General features: G+C 35.7%; 1 protein-coding gene, 2 long non-coding RNA genes and 1 pseudogene across 3 annotated transcripts; 3 read left to right on the top strand and 1 right to left on the bottom strand.

Annotated features, from left to right (window-relative positions):
- Positions 1-8084, top strand: part of LOC113293529 — a 33162-nt pseudogene extending 25078 nt beyond the window's left edge.
- A 2116-nt stretch (positions 8085-10200) lies between these two features.
- Positions 10201-11716, bottom strand: LOC113299906. Its single transcript, XR_003335243.1, has 2 exons — positions 11465-11716; positions 10201-11381 (listed from the first exon to the last, which is right to left on the bottom strand). It is a non-coding gene; the product is annotated as an uncharacterized LOC113299906 (long non-coding RNA).
- Positions 11717-15066: 3350 nt separating this feature from the next.
- Positions 15067-18517, top strand: LOC113293528. Its single transcript, XR_003332348.1, has 5 exons — positions 15067-15599; positions 15785-15867; positions 15992-16044; positions 16909-17010; positions 17991-18517. It is a non-coding gene; the product is annotated as an uncharacterized LOC113293528 (long non-coding RNA).
- A 48-nt stretch (positions 18518-18565) lies between these two features.
- On the top strand, positions 18566-20213 carry LOC113296158 (heme oxygenase 1, chloroplastic-like). Its single transcript, XM_026544491.1, has 5 exons — positions 18566-18746; positions 19281-19472; positions 19584-19810; positions 19910-20020; positions 20121-20213. Exons 1-5 carry the CDS (start codon positions 18566-18568, stop codon positions 20211-20213), a joined length of 804 nt encoding a protein of 267 aa, XP_026400276.1.
- Positions 20214-21150: the final 937 nt, after the last annotated feature.

Raw genomic sequence — 21150 nt, 5'->3', positions numbered from 1 at the left:
GTTCTTCCTTGACACTTTCCAAGAGAAGATACTTGAAGTTTGAGTATAAATAGGCTTCTAGTTTCATTTGTTGAAACAATAATAAGAAGTAGAAGAAAACACTACAACTCAATAGTAGTGAGTTTAGCAAGAGATAAACCAAGTATGGAAATTAAACTACAGAGTTCTAAGTGAGCACTCAAGTTAGTGAGCAAGTCTTCTAGTATTCAAACATTAGTTGTGAAGAACACCCAAATCCCTTAGTGTCTTTTAGAGAGAAAATTGAAGTTCTATAGGGTATTTAGTTTGTGAAAATATAGTTTGTGCTCAATTTTGTGGCACCTACTCACCGCCGAGTTTGGAGGTTCAAGAACGTGAAATGCAAGTGATCCGTTGGTTCGACGTCATCCTCATTTGGAGCGATTACAAGGTACGAACTAATAACCGCTTCCGCATTTGATTTGTTCAACTTACGTATATATTAGTTATATATGACCAACATTGGCATCAGAGCCTTTTATGCATTTTCGTTATTTTTTGAACCATGGAATAAACGGCCATTCCCCGAAAGGACTATGACCTAAGATTAATTATATGGAGCCATCACCTTTGTGGTTCAATGTGTTCCAATTTCTGGCCTCACACCGACCATCCAATGGATCATGGACTAAACGGCCTCTACCCGAAAGGACTGCGACCTTAAATTAATTATGTGGAATCATCACCTTTGTGGTTGATTTAATTAATTTCATATAAATACAACATGTATGATATTAATTTTTTTTAAATATGATTAATTTGTTGAATCATGTTGTTTAATTTAATATCATTAGTGTTTTGCTCAACAAAAACACTTAGTGTATATGTTTGCGAAAATATATATTACTCTGTGTATTTTCAGAATTTTAAAAAATCTAAAAGTGGAGTTTTTTTTACTTCTGAAACGGGGCATATTTTTATTTTATTTTTCATTAGTTGAAGAAATAATTTACTTGATTTATTTTCATTAGTTGTAAATAATTTCAATAATATATGTTAAAGAAACAATGCATATTTTTGCTTTATTTTCGTTAGTTGAAAATAATTCGTGAGCGAGATATTTTGAAAATTAGTAGCAAGAAACTCCTGATTCCGTGTCCGTTTTCCACATGATGCACTTTGTTTATATGTAGCTTATTTATCTCTGTTGATAGATAACTAATCATCATGTGTTGTTGATTTTAAGTGGTTTTATTGGCTTAAGTTATGTGCTTTACCAATATTTATTAGTCCAAATTAATGGATAGAGGTAATATTAAAATGCATATTTGGGTGATGATTATGAGCCTAGCGAAATTTTCGATCTCGAATTTGTGTGTAGTTATGATTTTTAGCAATTAGATTTTGAGACAATATAGTGAGTGTACACATAATAATAATGTCCAACTTTGTGCAACAAACGTGTAGAAATGGCTAGCAACAATGTGATTGTTGATCTCAATAAGGGTGACAAACTTGATGGGAAGAACTATGATGTGTGGAATTGAAAAATCCGATACTTGTTGGATGAAGGAGGAAAAATGGAACTCCTAACAAATGAAATGGTCCGACCCGCAGAGGGTCATACTTCCCAACACCGTCGTGATCTTGAAGCCTACGAAACTTGGGTTAAGAAAGATCGTAGTGCACGCCACACTATGTTGAGTAGCATGCACAATGATCTTATTGGAGAATATGAGGATTTTCCTACTGCCAAGCAAATGTGGGACCAGCTAAAATTTGACTTTGGTGGTACGTCCACCACTAGACTTCGCAGCTTAGTGCTGAAATTTGAGGTCTAACGAAAGGATCCCAAGCATTCAATGACAGAACATCTAAGAAGGATGTCGTCAATGATTCGTGAGTTGAAATCTGCTGGGAATGTTCTAAGTGATGAACAAAAAGTTTTAGCCGTGATAAGGTCATTTCCTGATTCTTGGGTGCATATGAAGCAAATTCTGACTCATAATGAAAGCATCAAGAATTTTTCTGACATCTCTCGACACGTTGAGCTTGAAGCTGAGCGCCAAGAGGCGACACGTGTGGCTACCTTGTATGCTCAAGGTGAGCGCAAACCACAAGGGAAGCGCAAGAAAAATAGCCAAAGGGATGCTGAAAAGGCAGAAATACCAGCTAAGCGCTGTCGTGGAAAGCGTGCTGGAAAAAGAGACAAATCTAAGCGTGCTGTCGTGGATGATGAAATGTTATAACTGTGAAAACAAAGGACACTATGGTCGTGAGTGCACTGAGCCGAAAAAGGTACTTTGTTCATTTAACTTTGTTTACACATCTGTGTGTTCACATGTAATGGTTGCTCACTCTCTCCCTGAATGGATTGTAGATATGGGAGCAACAAAACATGTAGCTCGAGATCGAGCGGGGTTCGTAGATTATCGACGTATTTCACGTGGTACATATAGAGTTTATATGGGCAATGGCATATGTGAGGATGCTATGGGAATTGGCACATATCAGCTCTCTATGCGCTCTGGACGCATTTTAACACTTCACGATGTATTATACGTACCAGGAATTCATCATAATCTACTTTCAGTTATTTCTCTTCTTAGTTTAGGGTACTCTTTTAAAATAGAAGACAGTAGGTTGGACATCTTCTTTTATGGTACTTTGTTTGGACATGGTTATCTATGTAATAATTTCTTTAGTTAGACTTGTTTAATTATATTTCTTCTGAGACTTTAGTGTCTGATGCTAGTAGTAGTGTTATTGAATGTGTGACTTGGCATGCTAGACTAGGACATGTCGGGAAAGATAGGATGACTCGGTTAGCTCGATAAGGCCATCTTGGCTCACTCGCTAAAGTTTCCTTACCCGTATGTGAACCTTGTCTAGAAGGAAAATCTTGTAGAAAACCTTTTGGTAAGGCCAAACGTGCTGTTCAACCTCTTGAGATGGTACATTCTGATATTTGTGGACCTATGAATGTTAAAGCTAGACATAGCTATTCTTATTTTCTCACATTTATTGACGATTATACGCGATTTTTTTATGTATATTTGATTGCTCACCACTACGAAGCCTTGGATTGTTTCAAGCGCTTTGTTGCAGAAGTTGAGAATCAAACTGGGAAGAGTTTGAAGACTCTCCGTACCGACCGTGGACGCGAATATTTATCCGATATGTTCAGGGAATTTTGTGAGACCAAGGGAATAACTAGACAGCTTACTATTCCAAATACTCCGCAACAAAATGGTGTTGCAGAGAGAAGGAATAGGACATTATTAGACATGGTTAGATCAATGATGGCGCAAGCCAACCTCCCAATATCTTTCTGGGGGGATGTATTATGACTGCAGCGTACATTTTTAACCGTGTCCCAACTCAATCGGTTCCTTCTACGCCATATGAACTTCGGAAAGGCGAAAAACCTAATTTAGGTAATTTGCGCCCATGGGGTTCAGCTGGTTATGTTCACAACGCTATGGAAATCTAGGTCCTAGAGCAAGAAAGCTTGTCTTTATAAGATATTATGATTGCTCAAAAGGATATGTGATGTATGGTGAACATCCAAGTGGAGGGATGACTGAGATAGAGTCCAGAGATATTTTTTTCATTGAAAATGATTTTCCTCGAATCAGTGACATTTACAAAAACTTGGAACTCTTTGAAATAGAAGAGAGTGAAGATATTTTACCATCTTCGAGCGAAGGTAGAGAATTAGTTTCTCAACCTATAATCGCTGAAGATAGTGGGAGTGGTCTACATCCTAGTGGGAGTGAACCGCTAGAGACACGAGTTTTTAAACCACGTAGAAGTGAGCGTGGAAAAGTACCCCGTCGTCACTTTGAGACTGAAGGGGGAATATTAATGTATGCTGCGAGTATTGAAGATGAGCCTACTTGTTTTAGAGAAGCCATCTCTTCAGTTGATTGCAATAAATGGCTTTTTGCAATGCAAGAGGAAATTAAATCAATGGATAAGAATGACGTTTTGGAGTTGGTTGATCTTCCACCTGGGCGAAAGGCCACTGGAAACAAATGGGTCTTTAAAATTAAATGCAAGGAGGATGGTTCAATCGAGAAATACAAAGCTCGTCTAGTGGAAAAAGGATATACTCAAAAAGAGGGTATTGACTATGAGGAAACCTTCTCTCATGTGGTAAGGTTTGCCTCAATTCGCCTCGTCCTTGCTATTGTTGCATATTTGGATTTAGAATTGTTCCAGATGGATGTTAAAACTGCATTCCTTAACGGGGAACTAGACGAAGAAATTTACATGTCTCAACCAACGGGTTTTGAGGTCAAAGGACAAGAGTGCAAATTTTGTCGTCTCAAACGTTCCATTTATGGCCTTAAACAATCGTCTAGACAATGGTATATGTGTTTCCATAAATCGATCACCTCTGCTGGTTATGAAATGATTGAAGAAGACCATTGTGTGTACATAAAACGATCCCAGGAAAGCATTCTTATCCTAGATTTATATGTCGATGACATTCTATTAGCGGGTAATGATCTAGAAGGAGTTATCGCCACTAAGAAGCGGTTATCCTCTAATTTTGAAATGACGGACATGGGTGAAGCTAATTATGTATTAGGCGTTAAGATCACGCGAGACCGCTCAAGAAAGACTCTTAGTTTGTCTCAAGAGACTTACATAAAAAGATACTTGAGCGCTTTCGAATGCATGATTGCAAACCCATTGACACTGCTATGGACAAAGCATGTGTCCTAAGTAACGACCAATGCCCTAAGAATGAAGAAGAAAAGAAATACATGTCCAACGTACAATATGCATCTGCGGTTGGGAGTCTTATGTACACTATGTTGTGTACTAGACCCAACTTCAGTTTTGCAGTAGGGATGGTAAGTCGTTACCAGAGTAACCCTGGACCAGATCATTGGAAAGCAGTTAAAAGGATATTTCGTTATCTTAAACTTGGTGAAGACATTAGACTCAGAGGATTTAGGGATGCCGATTGGAGCAACAATAGAGATGAGTTTAAATCCACTTCAGGATACGTTTTTAAACTTGGAGGTGGTGCAATCACTTGGTGTAGTCTGAAACAAAAGTGTATTGCTCTATCTACAATGGAAGCAGAGTATGTTGCACTTGCGGCAGCAGTCCAAGAAGCTTTCTGGTTGAGGAGATTTCTTAAGAGACTCGGTGCCTCGGAACATGCAAAAGAAGCGGTGTTGCTTCACAATGATAGCACATCAGCTCTAGCATATGTGAAAGATCTCAAATACCATGGAAAAACCAAACACATTGGTAGGAGATTCCACTTTATACGTGATATGTTTGCACGAAGAAAGGTTGTTCTTAGACATATCTCCACAAATAGAATGTTGGATGACCCTTTGACTAAGCCCATTCCGAAAATTGCTTTTCAATCTCATATAGAGAACATGGGATTAAACAGGATTTGATATGTAAAACATGTGATAATGACATTATTATTATAAGTATTAATGCTTTCTTAAATGAATATGTTTTTATAGAAATCATATACTTTTGATGTGTACACTAATATTAAAGTTTTCAGCAGGCAAAAATCGGCCTGCTCACACAGGTGATTCCCCTTAGCGCTTAGTATAGCGAGCAAGATGAGACAAAGAAAAGACGTTTTCCGGAATATATGTTTTTCGGAAAACCACATGCTTTTAATGGCAAACTTTTCTATACAACTAGAAGTCGCCTTAATATGTTTAAGATGAGATCCTACAAAGAGATCGATCATTAAATGTAACCACCATTTAATGAAGCCTGTTATATAGCCAGATGTGATTTTCTGAACAGTTACTATGTGAATGACTATTGGAACATAAAGTCAAGTTAGGCACTTAAAGGGAGACTAGACTAAGATTTGTATGGCGTATGCTTTTTATGTTGGACATGCTCATTTGAGTGGGAGAAACGCCATAGCATACACTTTGTGATGTATGTGCTAAGTCGACCGATTGTGAGAGCAATGAATGATTCCATGCTTCATTGCTGTGTGAGCCACTGGATTAATATCCAATTCATTTACCCCTTTGACTTGAGTTTATGTCATGAAGAGGATACTTAATGATGCTACTTTAGCATGTTTTCTAATACGATGCAACTTCCCGTATAATGATACATGTCTAGGAAAGTTGTTAAGTTGAATTTGAACGATATGAATTTCTTGGAAGAAAATTTGATGATACACCATGAATTGTGACTCATAGCTGGCCAGCGTTTTTCGTCTGTCGGAAATCATGAGTACAATTGATAAAATGTACATGGGTGCAATACTGCTTGCTAGAGGGATTAAGAGTATTGATAAAATTTGATGATACACCATGAATTGTGACTCATAGCTGGCCAGCGTTTTTCGTCTGTCGGAAATCATGAGTACAATTGATAAAATGTACATAGGTGCAATACTGCTTGCTAGAGGGATTAAGAGTATTGTGTCAGGTGTAGTCAAATTATCTGAGGTAATGAGATACGAACATTCTTTGTGAAGGTTTGATGTCTCCATGCTGACTCGTAATGAGGTTCTAGTATGGAGCTCCCAAAATGAAGGTATCTCGGCGGTCGCACAAACTATTTACTAATATGAACATTTTTCTCTTAAGACTTTGATTGGGAAGCATGCTGGCGTTACACAGACTATGTGTGAGTGGGAGATGTTGGAAATATGGGCACCCATTGTGTATATGCATTCCTAAAGTCCATCTTGGGTGGATGAGTAAAGTCATATGCTTGACTTTATCAAAGGAAAAATCCTTCTCCAACTAACCAATCCATGATGAAATATGTGTGTTGTTTCTAACCACCATGTATTTGCATGAAGCTAACAAGTGTTTGATCACTTACTCCATGTGTTTACTCCATGCTAAAAGAGTGTTAGAACTTGTTCCAAGTGTTTGGTTCTTCCTTGACACTTGCCAAGAGAAGATACTTGAAGTTTGAGTATAAATAGGCTTCTAGTTTCATTTGTTGAAACCATAATAAGAAGTAGAAGAAAACACTACAACTCAATAGTAGTGAGTTTAGCAAGAGATAAACCAAGTATGGAGATTAAACTAGAGAGTTCTAAGTGAGCACTCAAGTTAGTGAGCAAGTCTTCTAGTATTCAAACATTAGTTGTGAAGAACACCCAAATCCCTTAGTGTCTTTTAGAGAGAAAATTGAAGTTCTATAGGGTATTTAGTTTGTGGAAATATAGTTTGTGCTCAATTTTGTGGCACCTACTCACCGCCGAGTTTGGAGGTTCAAGAACGTGAAACGCAAGTGATCCGTTGGTTCGACGTCATCCTCATTTGGACCGATTACAAGGTACGAATTAATAACCCGCTTCCGCATTTGATTTGTTCAACTTATATATATATATATATATATATATATATATATATATATATATATATATATATATTAGTTATATATGACCAACATCAATAAAATGGCACTGGACCAGTATGTAAACTTCACGGAGCAAAGAGAATAACTCCAAAAGAGGCAAGCTGAATTGGATGCAGGTGATGATAAAATCAAGGAGCTAATCCAAGTTTTGGATCACCGGAAGGACGAATCAATTGAGCGTACATTTAAAGGTGTAGCTCGACATTTTCGGGAAGCATTCTCTGAACTCGTGCCTGGTGGCCATGGATTTTTGGTTATGATGAAGAAAAAGGATGCTGATCATGCAGATGATGATCGTGATGTGGTCGAGCCTCGTGAGGCAGATGCTGAAGGGAGAATTGAGAAGTATATTGGCGTCAAAGTCAAGGTTTCTTTTACTGGTAAAGGGGAGACACAGTCCATGAAGCAGCTCTCTGGTGGTCAGAAAACTGTTGTGGCCTTGGCTCTGATTTTTGCCATACAGAGATGTGATCGTGCTCCATTCTATCTTTTTGACGAGATCGATGCCGCACTAGATTCGCAATACAGAACTGCTGTCGGAAATATGATACGTCGCCTGGCAGACATGGCAAATACCCATGTTTATAACCACTACTTTCAGAACAGAGCTTGTGAAAGTGGCGGAAAAGATATACGGGGTGACGCATAAAAATCGAGTCAGTTCTGTAAACGTGATCTCCAAGGATCAAGCTCTGAGATTTATCGAGCACGACCAGTCTCATAATCACGAGTAAGTACAAATAGTTCATCAGCATTTCTGTTCCATAAAAACCTTATTGATGAACCACTTTTTAAGCCAATTGTAATCTTTTCTATGGATTCTTTTCCAAATACCTCCCCTTTGTGGGGGTTTTGTGCCCTTCACCCACATGTCTTTAGAATCTTTTGTTGGATTAATATGCTTTTCTTTGTTAAACATCCGGGTCCATATATCTAGTAATGCACCATTAGTTTAATAATGTCAGTTTTTTAATAGCCAGACCCCGAAACAAATTTTTGAAAAGGAAAGATTGACATAAAATAATTTGTTAATGTTGTTAATGTGCTCTATATGAAGATCACCACCACCCACCTTGCTGATATATTCAAGATTGCTAATGGATGACCAAATTCTGGAGTGTACCGAGCTCAAGGTAAAAGTTGTTTTGTTTTATATGCAAAATTATTTTGTTTTATTTGAAACTTGGTACATCCCACAGAATTGGATCCCCCGTCAGCAGCCTTGGATATATTTCTTGTCGAAACAGTCTCTAAAAGTTAATTAACCTTGAATACACGTTTTTTACAGTAGAAATGCATGTGTGATTTTTTTTTCATATTTCCTCTGTTTTTTTCCTGAGACCACTAACTACCTAACTCTCCACTTAACCACTGTCCCACGAAGCTTTTGATGATAATCTTGCATTTCCAGCTCTATATATGTGGTTTTTTACGATAAATCGTAGTACACACTACACAGTGTTGAGAAAGGCATTTATACTAGTTTAAGTATATGCCATGTTTAAATTAAGGGTTCCGAGTTTTCATGCATATTAAAAAAAAAAAAAAAACCTCAACATTTTGTTATGTATGTTCATAAAATTAGTCTTTAAGCATTAGTATTATTATGTTTAAAAATATTTTGGTTCCTAGACAAAATCATGAGCAATGTTAGTAGTTTATTGGAAAAATATAAAAACCCTGAAATATTTTGGAACCGAAAAAAAAAATCTTGAAGCCTTTTAAAGTGGAACGGAGGGAATAATAAATACCGAAGGGAAATTACTTCTATTACTCCATCTCATTTTTTCTTCTTCTCTATCTTGGTTGTGGAGTAGTGTTATTCTTGTTTTTCATTTCTCTTAAAAAAAAAATTTCATTCATGGCTACTTTGAAAACATTGGTATCTCAATCTCAATTATTTTCGAACAAAACTCAATCGAGAAGAACACCAAACAGAATTTCCAGTACTAAAAAATCTGAGCAACAGCAACAAAACCAATTTAGTTGCCTAAAATGAGATTTTAGTTGTCAAACATAAAGGCAACTAGTGGTAGTTGCGGAGCCTAAGTTGCCATATGGGTTGTTTCCAAATGTTAAGGCAACTACTATAAAAATTTAGTTGCCATGCATACTTTTGGCAACTTATGTTGGTGTAGCCGAATACGTGATTAGTTAGATGTTATAAATTAAGCCCACTAATTTTAAAAGGTGTTTTGGAGTTGCCAAACATACTAAAAACTAAGCTTTTGTAGTTGTCGGGTACTTGCTACGACATATGGCAACTAAATTAGATACCGTTGTGAGTGTATTTAGCAATTAATCTGATAATAGCCGAGTATCTTAATGTCATAATTGCAATAAGTTAAGGCAACTAAGTTGCAGTTGATAGATAGTTACGGAATCCTTTCACAATTATGTTTGCTAGTTGGCACGTGGTTCCCAAATCATTCCACGACTATTGTGGCAACTAAACTTTTTGTAGGACAGGCACTTGCAACGATGTAACTGTTATGGATGACAATAAATATGGTTACATGGTAATCAGAGCTGTTTGGTGATGGATGATAATTAATATGGCTACATCGTAACCACAACTGTTTGGTGATGGATGGCAATTAATATGGCTACACAGAACTGTTTGGTGATGGATGGCAATTAGTATGGTTACACAGTAATCGGTTATTGTAATTAGTTATATACCTCCGTAATCAGTTTTCTTAATTAATATAGCAATTAATTTTTATAATTAAAATTGTGATTAAATATGGAAATTAATATTATAATTAATATTTCTTTTTTAGTATGAAAGAGGTGAAAAAATATGGCAATTAATTATTATAATTAGTATATATATAGTAACAAGATAAATTAAAAAAAAATGCATTTCATTCCCAAAACCAACAAGTCATTATGCCTTACTACATGATGCTTTAAAAAGAAAAAATTTCATGGGCTTTAAAAAGAAAAGATGCCATACTACATGTCATCATCCTCCCTGCCCTATATCTTGATGAGAAGAAAGAAAAAAAAAAAACATTTCATCACTTGATCCAGTCCGCACTAGTCTTCCAAAAGAAATAAAGAAAGTCATTCATCATCACTAGCACCCTCACATTTGGGTGCTCCATGTCAGGATAGTCAAGGACGAAATTTTCATCCTTCATGTCATCATAGTCATCCTCATCATTTTGACCTTCCACGTCAAGATCCTCATCTCGCCCACAGACCTCCGCATCACCCTCCATTCCATCATTCAGGCATAACGATCGTCAATAAGCCGACTTCAAACATTTAACAAGGTAGGATAGTATCATAAGTATAAATGCGCACCTTAAAGTAAAGAACACATTCCTATTTAGAAATAATAAAAATTCAAAAAAAGCAATGAAATTATATAAAGGGGAAAAATGACTAAACGCTGCATTAACATCACCATATATGTGACATAAAATTACATATGCTATCTCGTTTTATGGTTAAAATGTATTCAACGAATTCAAAATCGAACACATAAACAATGATACTTTAACGAAAAGATTACATGTAAATTATATAAAAGAAATTCTACATCAAATTATTTTCGTTAATCCGATTAGATTAAAATAGAGTAGAAAAAGCAAGATAATGAAGAAGAAAAAGAAAACAATGGTATTGACATCTCTTAAAAAAAGACTTTTAAGCCCCTCAAGCAAATGAGATCATCACCAACAGCTAATCACGGATAACTATTGGAAAACAATCATTTTTATGTTCGTTTTGACTGTAAAATAATACCACCACCACTTCACTTATTCATCTATCAGCTGATGTTAATTTGTTGAGGCGTATAACCAAACACTTAAAATGCAACAGTGCATTATGGAAGAACAAAGCCTAAAATCCTTTCAAAATCTAATTGAAATAAGGGATTACGAAGAAATATGACGATCACCCATATTTGATTGTTCAGTTTCATTGGTTTCCTTCGGCATCGCTAACTCCAATTGTACGATGTAGCACCACCGGACATATGAAAATCAGAATCGCTTCAACCAGATCTTAAAAAAAACCTGCAAGGAAGAAACATTAGATGTAAATCCTTAACTCTGAGACGTTAAAATTGTGAGAAACGCTGATATGGAAAGGCAATTACCGAGATAACAGTATTTTCAGCTTTACTGTGGTATTACTTGATGTAGCAAGTGGAATAAGACCAATCGACAGACAAAGGAAGTGGAAAAAATCACTCAAGCAGCAGATGTAAGATTAAATGGAGAGTACAATGAAGACCACATGAGGAATTGTTGCTTGATGTCATTTTTCTTCTTCTAATTTAGGCTAAAAATTGATGAACAAAAAAGAGAAAGAGGGTAATGGAGGAAGAAGATAGAGAGCGGCGTGGAACCAATTGGGTTGTCATTAGGGAAATGATTTAGGGTTTTATCTTATTTATATAAGGTATCCGGATTGTGCACACATCTCGAGAAAATCGTGTGACAGGTAATTCATTGTCCAGCAGATAATTTTATTGGGCTTAGGGCAGTTATAGTGAATTTTCTGTTTACTAAACTGTTGCGGTTTTATATTTGTTTGACCAAAATTTATATAAGCCAAAATATTTTTAAGGGGTTTTGATAAATTATTTCTATTTTCGAAACTATACAGAAAAAATATTCTTATTTTCTTAAAATTTATTAAAGTATTCTCACCTTGACCGATTTATTCAAAAAACGATAGTAACATTTAGAAGATAGTAACCGCAAAATGTCCAATAAACCCCTTAATAGAGCTGGTCCGGCCCTACGAGTGATGGCGATTTGACTCGGCAAATGACTCATATTCACCGGTCTCAAAGGAAATATGACTCATTTTAATCTTCATCTTCATATGCTTCAAACATCCAGAAAAACCCAACATTGAAAACCTAAATTCAAACCATAATAGAAAACCCAAACACAAACTCCATCAACTACTCAGTTGACTTCAATCAATAATGTTCTTCCCGAAATCCTAGAACCCTAAATCTAATGAAAAACATGATTTTAGAAAGTAGGGACTCAAATATCAAATTCAACTAAATTAAATTGAAGAATCGTTGGACATCATTGAACCTGATAAAGTGTCTCGTTTTTTGGGTACCTGATACCCGTATCACTTCCAGAATAAACCGATACCCGTATCAGTAGCCATGATTTTATAAGTGTACATATCTTAAGATCAGATTTTGTAGTGTATATACCAATTAGTTTTTAAAGCATAATAATTTTCTAGACTCGTAGTCTGTGGCTAAATTGTGTTGTTGTGAATAGATCACCGTTGACTTCTGACTTTTTATATGTGGTATGCTGAACGGAAACAAAATTTTACTCGTGTACGAGTAATTAGGACTATCAATGTGTATGGTTTCGTCCAAGTACGACTTGACCCAATTACACGAGTTCACTTCGGTTTTTAAATTAGTGGACCGAAATCTGATACAACAAATCTCAGGTGTCCATCAGTTCTATGTACCCATTGGGTATAAGAAGGCTATCAAATTTTTCATAAACGCTGGTAAATAACTTTCTCTTTTATCTTTAATCAACATTATTTTTATCACTTTTTATTAGTGTTTTAAATAAAGATTAAACATAACAAAAAAATAGGAAATGAGAAAAAATCAAAATCGAACTAGACAAAATGCTTTGAATTTTATTAAAAAAGTCATTAACCAATAGTAGGACATTGAGATTTCGGGTTTATCTTGGGTGTATTGATCATGTATCAAGATTCAGGGGCCCAATTTTAGGACCCAGATCAATTGGTGTGAGCGCGGTTTCGGGTAATATGACACTTACTGACAACCCTAATTGAGTTAGATGGACTTAATCCACCAATGAATCTGAGTTGTAATAGTACTACAACCTGAATCATATATGTTTAACGACTTTCGGATCTTGAATAAAGTCTTGTATGCGGTTGTACCTCGATATATCCTTAAGAAGACTTCAAGGGTCGCTAAACTCCTCGAGAGGATATATATGTATGTGCACTTTGATGGTCTAAATCATAAAGTGAATTCATTTTTCTTGTCTTTCTTCCCGATCTAAGTTTCGTGATTGGTTTGATGAGTCTAAATGGGAAAAAAGTAATGTCGAGTTGAGGGAATAAGAGAAAAACAAAAAATATATATTTATTTAGGTTTTCTCTTTTCTTTTCGGATTATATGATAATTAATTTTTTAGTGGGGCATCTTAAGGAACTAATCAACAAATTTTGAAGCTATATACTTGCCTTGAAAAAATTATAGAGTTGCAAAAGTCTTTCCCGATATCGACTTATGTAAATCTCTATGCGCATCCAGTGAGATTGAAAAGATCATAGAGTCGTATAATCTTGTCATGCAGTCTGATTATATAAATATCTAAGCATATCCAATGGGATCAAACGGTTTTTTGAGTCGGTATATTTCAACGAATTCTTGAAACTCCTCATTGAATTACACTCGTATTTCATTTGTTTCTCCGGTGATGCACCAATTTCACCGGATGTCCATCGACCACGCTCATGTTGCCCGTTATCCATCAAGCTTATACAATATCACTTGACCTTACTCGTTTTCATCGGGATTCCTTCCATTTCCTCGACTATCCCTCTATTTCACTGAATGTCCATTAGTTTTACTCAATTTCACCGACTTCACCTGTATTTCATCGATTTCTTTGGTTAATTATCAATATCACCCAACGTCACTTGACTTTGCTCAATTTCACTTGGATCCCTTCGAATTTTCATGTTATCCATTAATAGACTTTTCTTGCTATCCATCAACAGTCTTCACTTAATCCCGTCAATTTTATTTGGTAGCATACCAACCCCACTTTATTCTCTTGACCAATCCATAAATATGTTGGATATTTTCAATATCTTAGAAACTAAAATGGTTTTCTGTTTTGGTTCGCCGCTATGACGGGGAAGTGTTATGTGATGGATAAACACAATGGATGTTAGTTGGAGATGAAGAGACACCTTTAATAGGTGTGATGGTTCATAAAAGACACAACCATTCCCAATAGACACCTTATGTGTCTTTTGGAAGTGAAGAGGTATCTCCAATAGGCATGAATATCCCTATAAGTAGTGAAGGTATTCTCCCATTTTTATAAACAATCAATTCAACTTGTTTTCCTCTTTTTCTAAAGCATCATCAGAAACCTCTCTCGTGTGTTCTTGGTTGGGTCAAGGGGTGCAAACCTTGAATCCAATTTCTCTGTTGTTGGGCTTTCATTGTATCCCGAAGGCATTATTTCGCATACCTGTTGCAATCTCCAATTGATATTGAGAGGGTAGAAATAATCGTCTAAAAGAAATCTATTCGAGCCTTGAAAGTCTAGAGTACAACAATTTCTTTGTGTTTATTTCATCCTTTATTTGAACTCATTTTCCAACAAAATATGGATCACAAATATAATTGACCTGTGTATATTTTTACCTTTTTATTTCAAAAGCATACGCATTTACATTACGATGCCTATATCAGAATTAAAACGGAGCGGGTAGAGGAAATTGGATCCATTTTACATTACATATTCACATAAAATTGGCGCTCTAAATTCCCACCAAAAACTTTTTCACTAATCCCTTCGTATCTTTTCATATCTCGTCCCATCTCTTTCAAATCTAACGACAACAAACTATGACAAGTCATCGATCCTTATGCACTGGTCAAGGTGTTTCACAATTGCAATCTTTGTTGGCGGGAATAACTAAGTTTTGGCGCCCAAATTCCCGCGACATTTCAACCAAATTTTGTCATAGGATTCTTTTCCCTTTACTGGAACCCTAGCTGCATCTTTGCCTATAATTTTTCTACTTCGTGTTATTTCGACTCAAAGCTGTAACAAAACCCACAAACGGAATTTCATAGTTCATACCATTCACCACCAAAAGATAATTTTCTCTCACCAAACTCTACCCTAAACCGAAACCCCATCTTCGAATCTTCATTTGAATGATTTTTGTTCGAGAAAAAGAAATCATCGTCAACAACAACGAGTTTCTTCCCATTAAAAACCCACAAAAGGATTCCCCTCATAAACATAGAATCCACATCAAAGCTTTAGGGCATGTTGGTGACTGAATTATGATTTCCCAGTCAAATCTTTAACCTCATATTAGTGATCAGTATGCGGTAATCTGTATAACCCGTAAAACGGTTCATAGTCAAATCATTTACAAATTACAATTTTTCGATCTAATTAAGGAAATTAGAGTTCATCGGATTGTAACTGCACAAATCTATTAATCTGGTAAGTAAGCTTGATATGTTCATCTATTTACTTGAAATACGTTTTATATAGATTCAATCTTTTGAAGCTTAGGTGGGGATTACATCTTTGTTTTTCTAATTTCGTACGATTCCTTACTATTTGAGTCTTGTATTCATCGAAAGAAAATAAATTGATTTGCTAATTGGGTTTTTATTTTGGTGCAGGCGTGAGTTTTTGTTCGTTTGAAGGATTTGGACGTTTGGGTATCCATCAGCAACTGGAAGTCTGAAATAATCACCAGTTTGTGGTAATTTTCTTATTGTCTTTCTTTTCCCCTCTCGTTTGAGCTAATCTTTGTCATCACTTTGATACCTCTTAACTGTTTGAGATAATGTCTCACTTGTGAATGTGATGGATTGCTTTCTCAACAGTAGTTATCGTGGTGAAAAAGATGGGGCTCTGGTTTGAACTAAGAAATCTGCGTGTAAGTAGAGATATCTGATCTCCAATCCATTTCAAAAGTGAAATTATTGAAAGCTCGATATTAATTTGTCTCAGCTACATTTCCTATTTCTTGGAACAGTCTCTTTTAACTCACTTATCAAACTCTTTTTTGATTAATAGTTTAATGGGATTGATGTTAATTTTCTACAATTATGCATTTTTGTTTATAGTTGAGTAGATGATTGCATTCAGAATTAATATGTGGTTGAAGCTTTGTCTAGGAATTGAGAGCAAAAAATATACACAGTTTGCATTTTGTACTATTTATATAGTTGGTATATTTTGAAATCATCTTCTGATAAATTTTGAAATTTATAAATCTATGAATGTCCATGATTCTACTCACCTTAAAGAGATTTGGAACCTATCTTGCTAAGAGAGGTCCTACTTCCTCCCAATATCTAGAGTTGTTTGGTTCATAATTTGAACCTAACTTTTGGTTTTCCACCAGAAAATTTACAGATTCAATGTGCAGAATTCGTGAATTGTGGACTATACGAGAAATTTACTGGCTTAATAACTAATAATCATATTGATATGTGGATTGGGTATTTGGGGTTATAGTACTTTTTGTTACAAAGATTCTTTGGGGGTTTTCCTTTGGGATTTTTATAGATCTCGTTGTCTTAGGTTTGACAGTAACCTAAAGGTTGATTGGAGGTCGATCTGGTAGTTTGTGGAAAATGTGGAATAGTTCAGATGTATCTGGTAATCAATGACTTGCAGATGAATGGATTAGACTAAATATTGTTCCATTTTATCCTAAGACTAAAATCAGACCCTGAAAAATGAATTTCATAGTGCTTAAAAATGGAGAGTTTAAGTGTTATTTATTATCCTACAGGTAAAATAATGGAGTACGATGAAGCAATCAAGTTGATGGAGAAGGACGGATCGTTGTTTAGTCAACTGGTGAAAGAATATTGGTCACATGTCCATTCTGCAGGTACAAGTTACGCTAACTGTATTTTGTTGTGGCACGCACAGAGAATTATGCGATTGTATGATAAGCTCTTCATAGAATTTATAAGCCACCAGAAACATTTGTATAGACTATAGATTAGATGGAGGACCAATTGATCTGATAACCAACCAACTCATGCTTCTGATAAAAATCCCCTTTATTTAGTATTAGTGATACAAAGTCTTAATTGTATCTTTCGCACAATTTTTGATTACATGTCAGTACTCCAAATTTTGTTTGTGTTTTGATTTCCTTCTTTGTGTTGAAGGATTGTGTGACTGATATGTCCATTATAAGGTCCGTACATGGAAATGTACTTAACCAATTATCATGTTTGGCTCTTACATTTGGCCGCCATCGCATGTTATACAATGCTGCCCTTCCTAGTTTCTCAATTCACCTGACATTTGTAAGTGATTAACATCGATATTTACATAGCGTGGATTCTTGGTCAGAATACACGGACAGTATTGTGGTATATAAGCCTGAATATGATGAATAATCAAATAGCAAGGTTTCAAGAGTAGTTTATGATTTGTTAATTGGCTCTTGCGACGGAGTCCTGTGCGGAGAGTCCCCAGTGACTTCATAAGGTCGTATGTCAACCCTTATTTTTGCCTCTCCTACGAGGTTCTTGCTTTACTTTGATCTACATCGGTTTGCCACTTCTACGAGGTTCTTTCTTTACTTTGATCTACATCTGTTTGCCACTTGTTTTTAGTTTATTGGCTCTCGACTGACTTGTAAAAATGTTACGCAGTCTCTTCTAATATTTTGAATGAGAATTTCCTTGTTAAAAAACATAAGAGTTTTAAGTTAAAACTGTTGTATCGATAACAGTATGTTTGATAACACATAAAATCCGGTAACATAAGAATCAAGAAAGAGATGGGCCAATTCAGAGGCTTTTCTTCAGACATTGTCTGGTCTTAACTTCTTTAATTGGTCGATTGTGTTCGCAGGAGGGTAGGCCAATGATATTCTCTATGAGCAACAAAATAAAAGGGAGAGGGGCATGGAGCTCACAAAAACTGCACTAGTTGACACTCACAAAATAGTCTCGACGAAAACCATTACCGACAAAGTATGCAGAGAAGGCTTCTCTAAGAGTCGCAAGCAAGTTGAATTTATGTATTCTCCCCTTTCAGGAGGATCCAATCTTTAAGCAGGAGTGTTCTTTTGATAACCCCTTTTATGGGTAATGTTTTTGTACAAGAACTATATGCAATTTTGTTGTAATTCTTGAAAATACTTTGCTGAACAATTAGCTTTTTCACTGTTGAAAGGGTCAGTTGCCAACAATGGAGAAGGCAAGGATACGGAAGAACTTGGGTTTTACTTTTGAAATTATTGAGTGTTAATAGTTTCAGATTTTGACTGGAATGATATGCGTTGTTGAATTTGTAAAAGAGTTCGGTTTATATTACTGTCGATTTAGTCGACTCATGTAAAAAAATTTATAGTTTGTGCATCCAAGCATTTGATCATAGTGAAGCAAAACATTGATTTGAACGAGTTTTCATGTTCCCGTTCGAGAATGTTTGATGTCAGACTTGCACCCACAAAGGACGAAGTTCAAGTCCACCACATAATCTACTTGGTTTTGTGTTTAGAAACTACTGGAAATAGTATTGCGATTAAATTGTTTCCTGAGTATTTAGGAACTAGCAGTTCTAGAAGTTTCCTTCGTTTAGTTTCGAAAGAATTAGGCTACAAGCGTATTTTACGTAGTTGGCCTACATTTGTTGCTAAAGATTTTGGAAACAAATGAAAACTGGAGTTTCCGTTAACATTTTGCCAAAATATACAGGAACTAGAGTAGCCTTTTCCTAGTTTCGGAAGTGTTAGGCTACTAGCTTATCTCATGTTGTTGGCATATGTTTGTTGCTAAAGAGTTCAGAAACTATTAACAACAGTAGTTGCGATCAATTTGTTGCCGAAGCATATGGGAACTAATAGTTGACTTTGACTAGTTCCGAAAGCCTTTGGCAAATAATTTTTTTGAGCTGTTGTCAGATTTTAGTGGCCTTTTCTCAGGTTTTTTGTAGCATCACTTATGTTTCTCATGATCTAACCCGTCATGGTTTCTATAAGTCATCATTTTCGTTAAAACTGAATCATTTTACTCGATGGGAGAGTAAGAATGATAGTCAAGGGAGAATTTCACATATGCCATCAATATCCCATGTTGTGATTGGATCAGATAATATGAACAAAAATGATGATCATAAGCAGAAACAAATGACATTCAGAGGAACTACGATCTGTAGCAATGAAATTACACGTAAAAGATCCATCGAGAAAAGGGGACAATAACGACACAATGGCCCAAATTTTGATGAAAATGAAGCCTTCATTAAGTGGGTATGTTAAGTTTCTAGTTTATAGCAAAGTTGTTTACGATGCACTTGAGAAAATCGTCATGAATGCAGACTATTCTTCTTGTAAGTTAATATGCAATAAACTCCTCATTGGAAATTTGTTTATGATTCAATAACCCCCGAACTAAATATGTTAAATGTTCACATATAATTTGTCTTTTCTATTGCACGTAGATGCAGAGCTGAGAAATACAGGATTAGAAAGGTCGGGAGCATTAGCAAACGATTTGGAGTGGTTTAAAGAAGTGATGGGAATTCAAATTCCATCACCAACAACCTCTGGGATTTCATATGCATCCTATCTCGAGGAAATAGCAGTGAAGAATCCTAAAGCAATCTTTTGCCATTTCTACAACATTTACTTCGGGCTCGCAACCGGTGGTCGAATGGTTGGTAAAAGGGTACGTACTATATGAATGCATATGATAATGAAACAGAAACAGATTCAAGTGTAGCTACATATATAGAGTTGCTTTATGTTTCTTTTTTATCAGGTTCAGGCATCTGAAAAGATACTTGAGAACAAGGAGTTGGAATTCTACAAGTGGAATAATGGGGAGATTTCGGAACTACTACAGAATGCTAGAGAGAAGCTAAACAAAGTCACTGAAGTAAGTAAAAATCTTTTGTTCATGGGATTGTTTAAAGAATCAGTAGGTTACGAATTAATGATTAACCTAATATATTTCATGTGTTATGTCCCTGGAACAGAGCTGGACCAGGGAAGAGAAAGATCAGTGCTTGGAAGAAACTGAAATATCATTCAAGTACTCTGAAGACATCATGAAACTTATAATATCTTGAAATTATTATGCATCATGGATTGATGAATTCGAAGTTATTTGTATGTTTTGCCGTACTATGGAGTCTTGAATTCAAATTAATAAACAAACTTGTTGAAAATTCTGTCACATGTAACCTTCTTCTATGTGTAGACTGTAGAGTATGACAAGTCATGATGCCGTGAAATTGTCTATTTTTTATTGCTATTTTTAGTGGTTTGTTCATTTTACTTTCTGTCCAGTGCTTGATATCGAGATTTCCTTCTCTCTGATAGCTCTCTCTCTTTTGTACATACTAATACTTTTTTCTTTTAATACAATCTTCCAGTTCCAAAAAAAGAAAAGAAATGTTAACTCAATTTATTTCAATCCCAAAAGTCTTCTAAGCCTATCAATAATTGCATTACATTTGCCAAATTTATTAGTTGCCCTACAACAAACTTACAGCATTATATAACTCTTACACTAACAAAGTGTCACCCCTGCGTATGGTAGAATTCATCTACCATATATGCAATTCGTAAATCCCTTGTCAGTTCAAAATCACAACCACCATTTTTTTTTTGTTAAGAAGCAGAAGCAGAAGCAAAACCCAAACAAAACCCCACAATCCAGTTCCAACGCCAACAACAAAAGTCATTCGGTTTCCTTCACTATTTGGCCGGCTATTGTCTACGAAAAGCTGGACTAGATAAAAGTCTAGTCAACGATGACTGACTAAGACTGATAGATATTTCCCAACCCATGCACCACGATCATCAAAATCTATTTTCGGTCTGGAAACTCACTATTCGAAACTGCGGGTCCTGAAACTTTGTTTCATTTTATTTTCATAGTTTTGTCGTACTACCTTCCTTGTGATTGAACTTCGAACTTCCCAAAAAATTCGGTCCATTTTAACACGTACACCATTAATTAATTCCAATGTGACGATTCATTGCAATCTAGTTAAAGATGCG

The sequence above is a fragment of the Papaver somniferum genome, chromosome 7, assembly GCF_003573695.1.
Source record: "Papaver somniferum cultivar HN1 chromosome 7, ASM357369v1, whole genome shotgun sequence".
In the NCBI taxonomy this organism is placed as follows: domain Eukaryota; kingdom Viridiplantae; phylum Streptophyta; class Magnoliopsida; order Ranunculales; family Papaveraceae; genus Papaver; species Papaver somniferum.
This window is presented reverse-complemented; position numbering and strand designations above follow the sequence as displayed.

Bases quoted from the DNA above. Each gene is read 5' to 3' on its own strand.
- LOC113296158 (XM_026544491.1), top strand. From the start codon at position 18,566: ATGTTTGATGTCAGACTTGCACCCACAAAGGACGAAGTTCAAGTCCAC. The intron at 19,473-19,583 runs GTAAGTTAATAT...TATTGCACGTAG, and splicing joins GAATGCAGACTATTCTTCTT to ATGCAGAGCTGAGAAATACA. The intron at 19,811-19,909 runs GTACGTACTATA...TATCAGGTTCAG, and splicing joins GTCGAATGGTTGGTAAAAGG to GCATCTGAAAAGATACTTGA.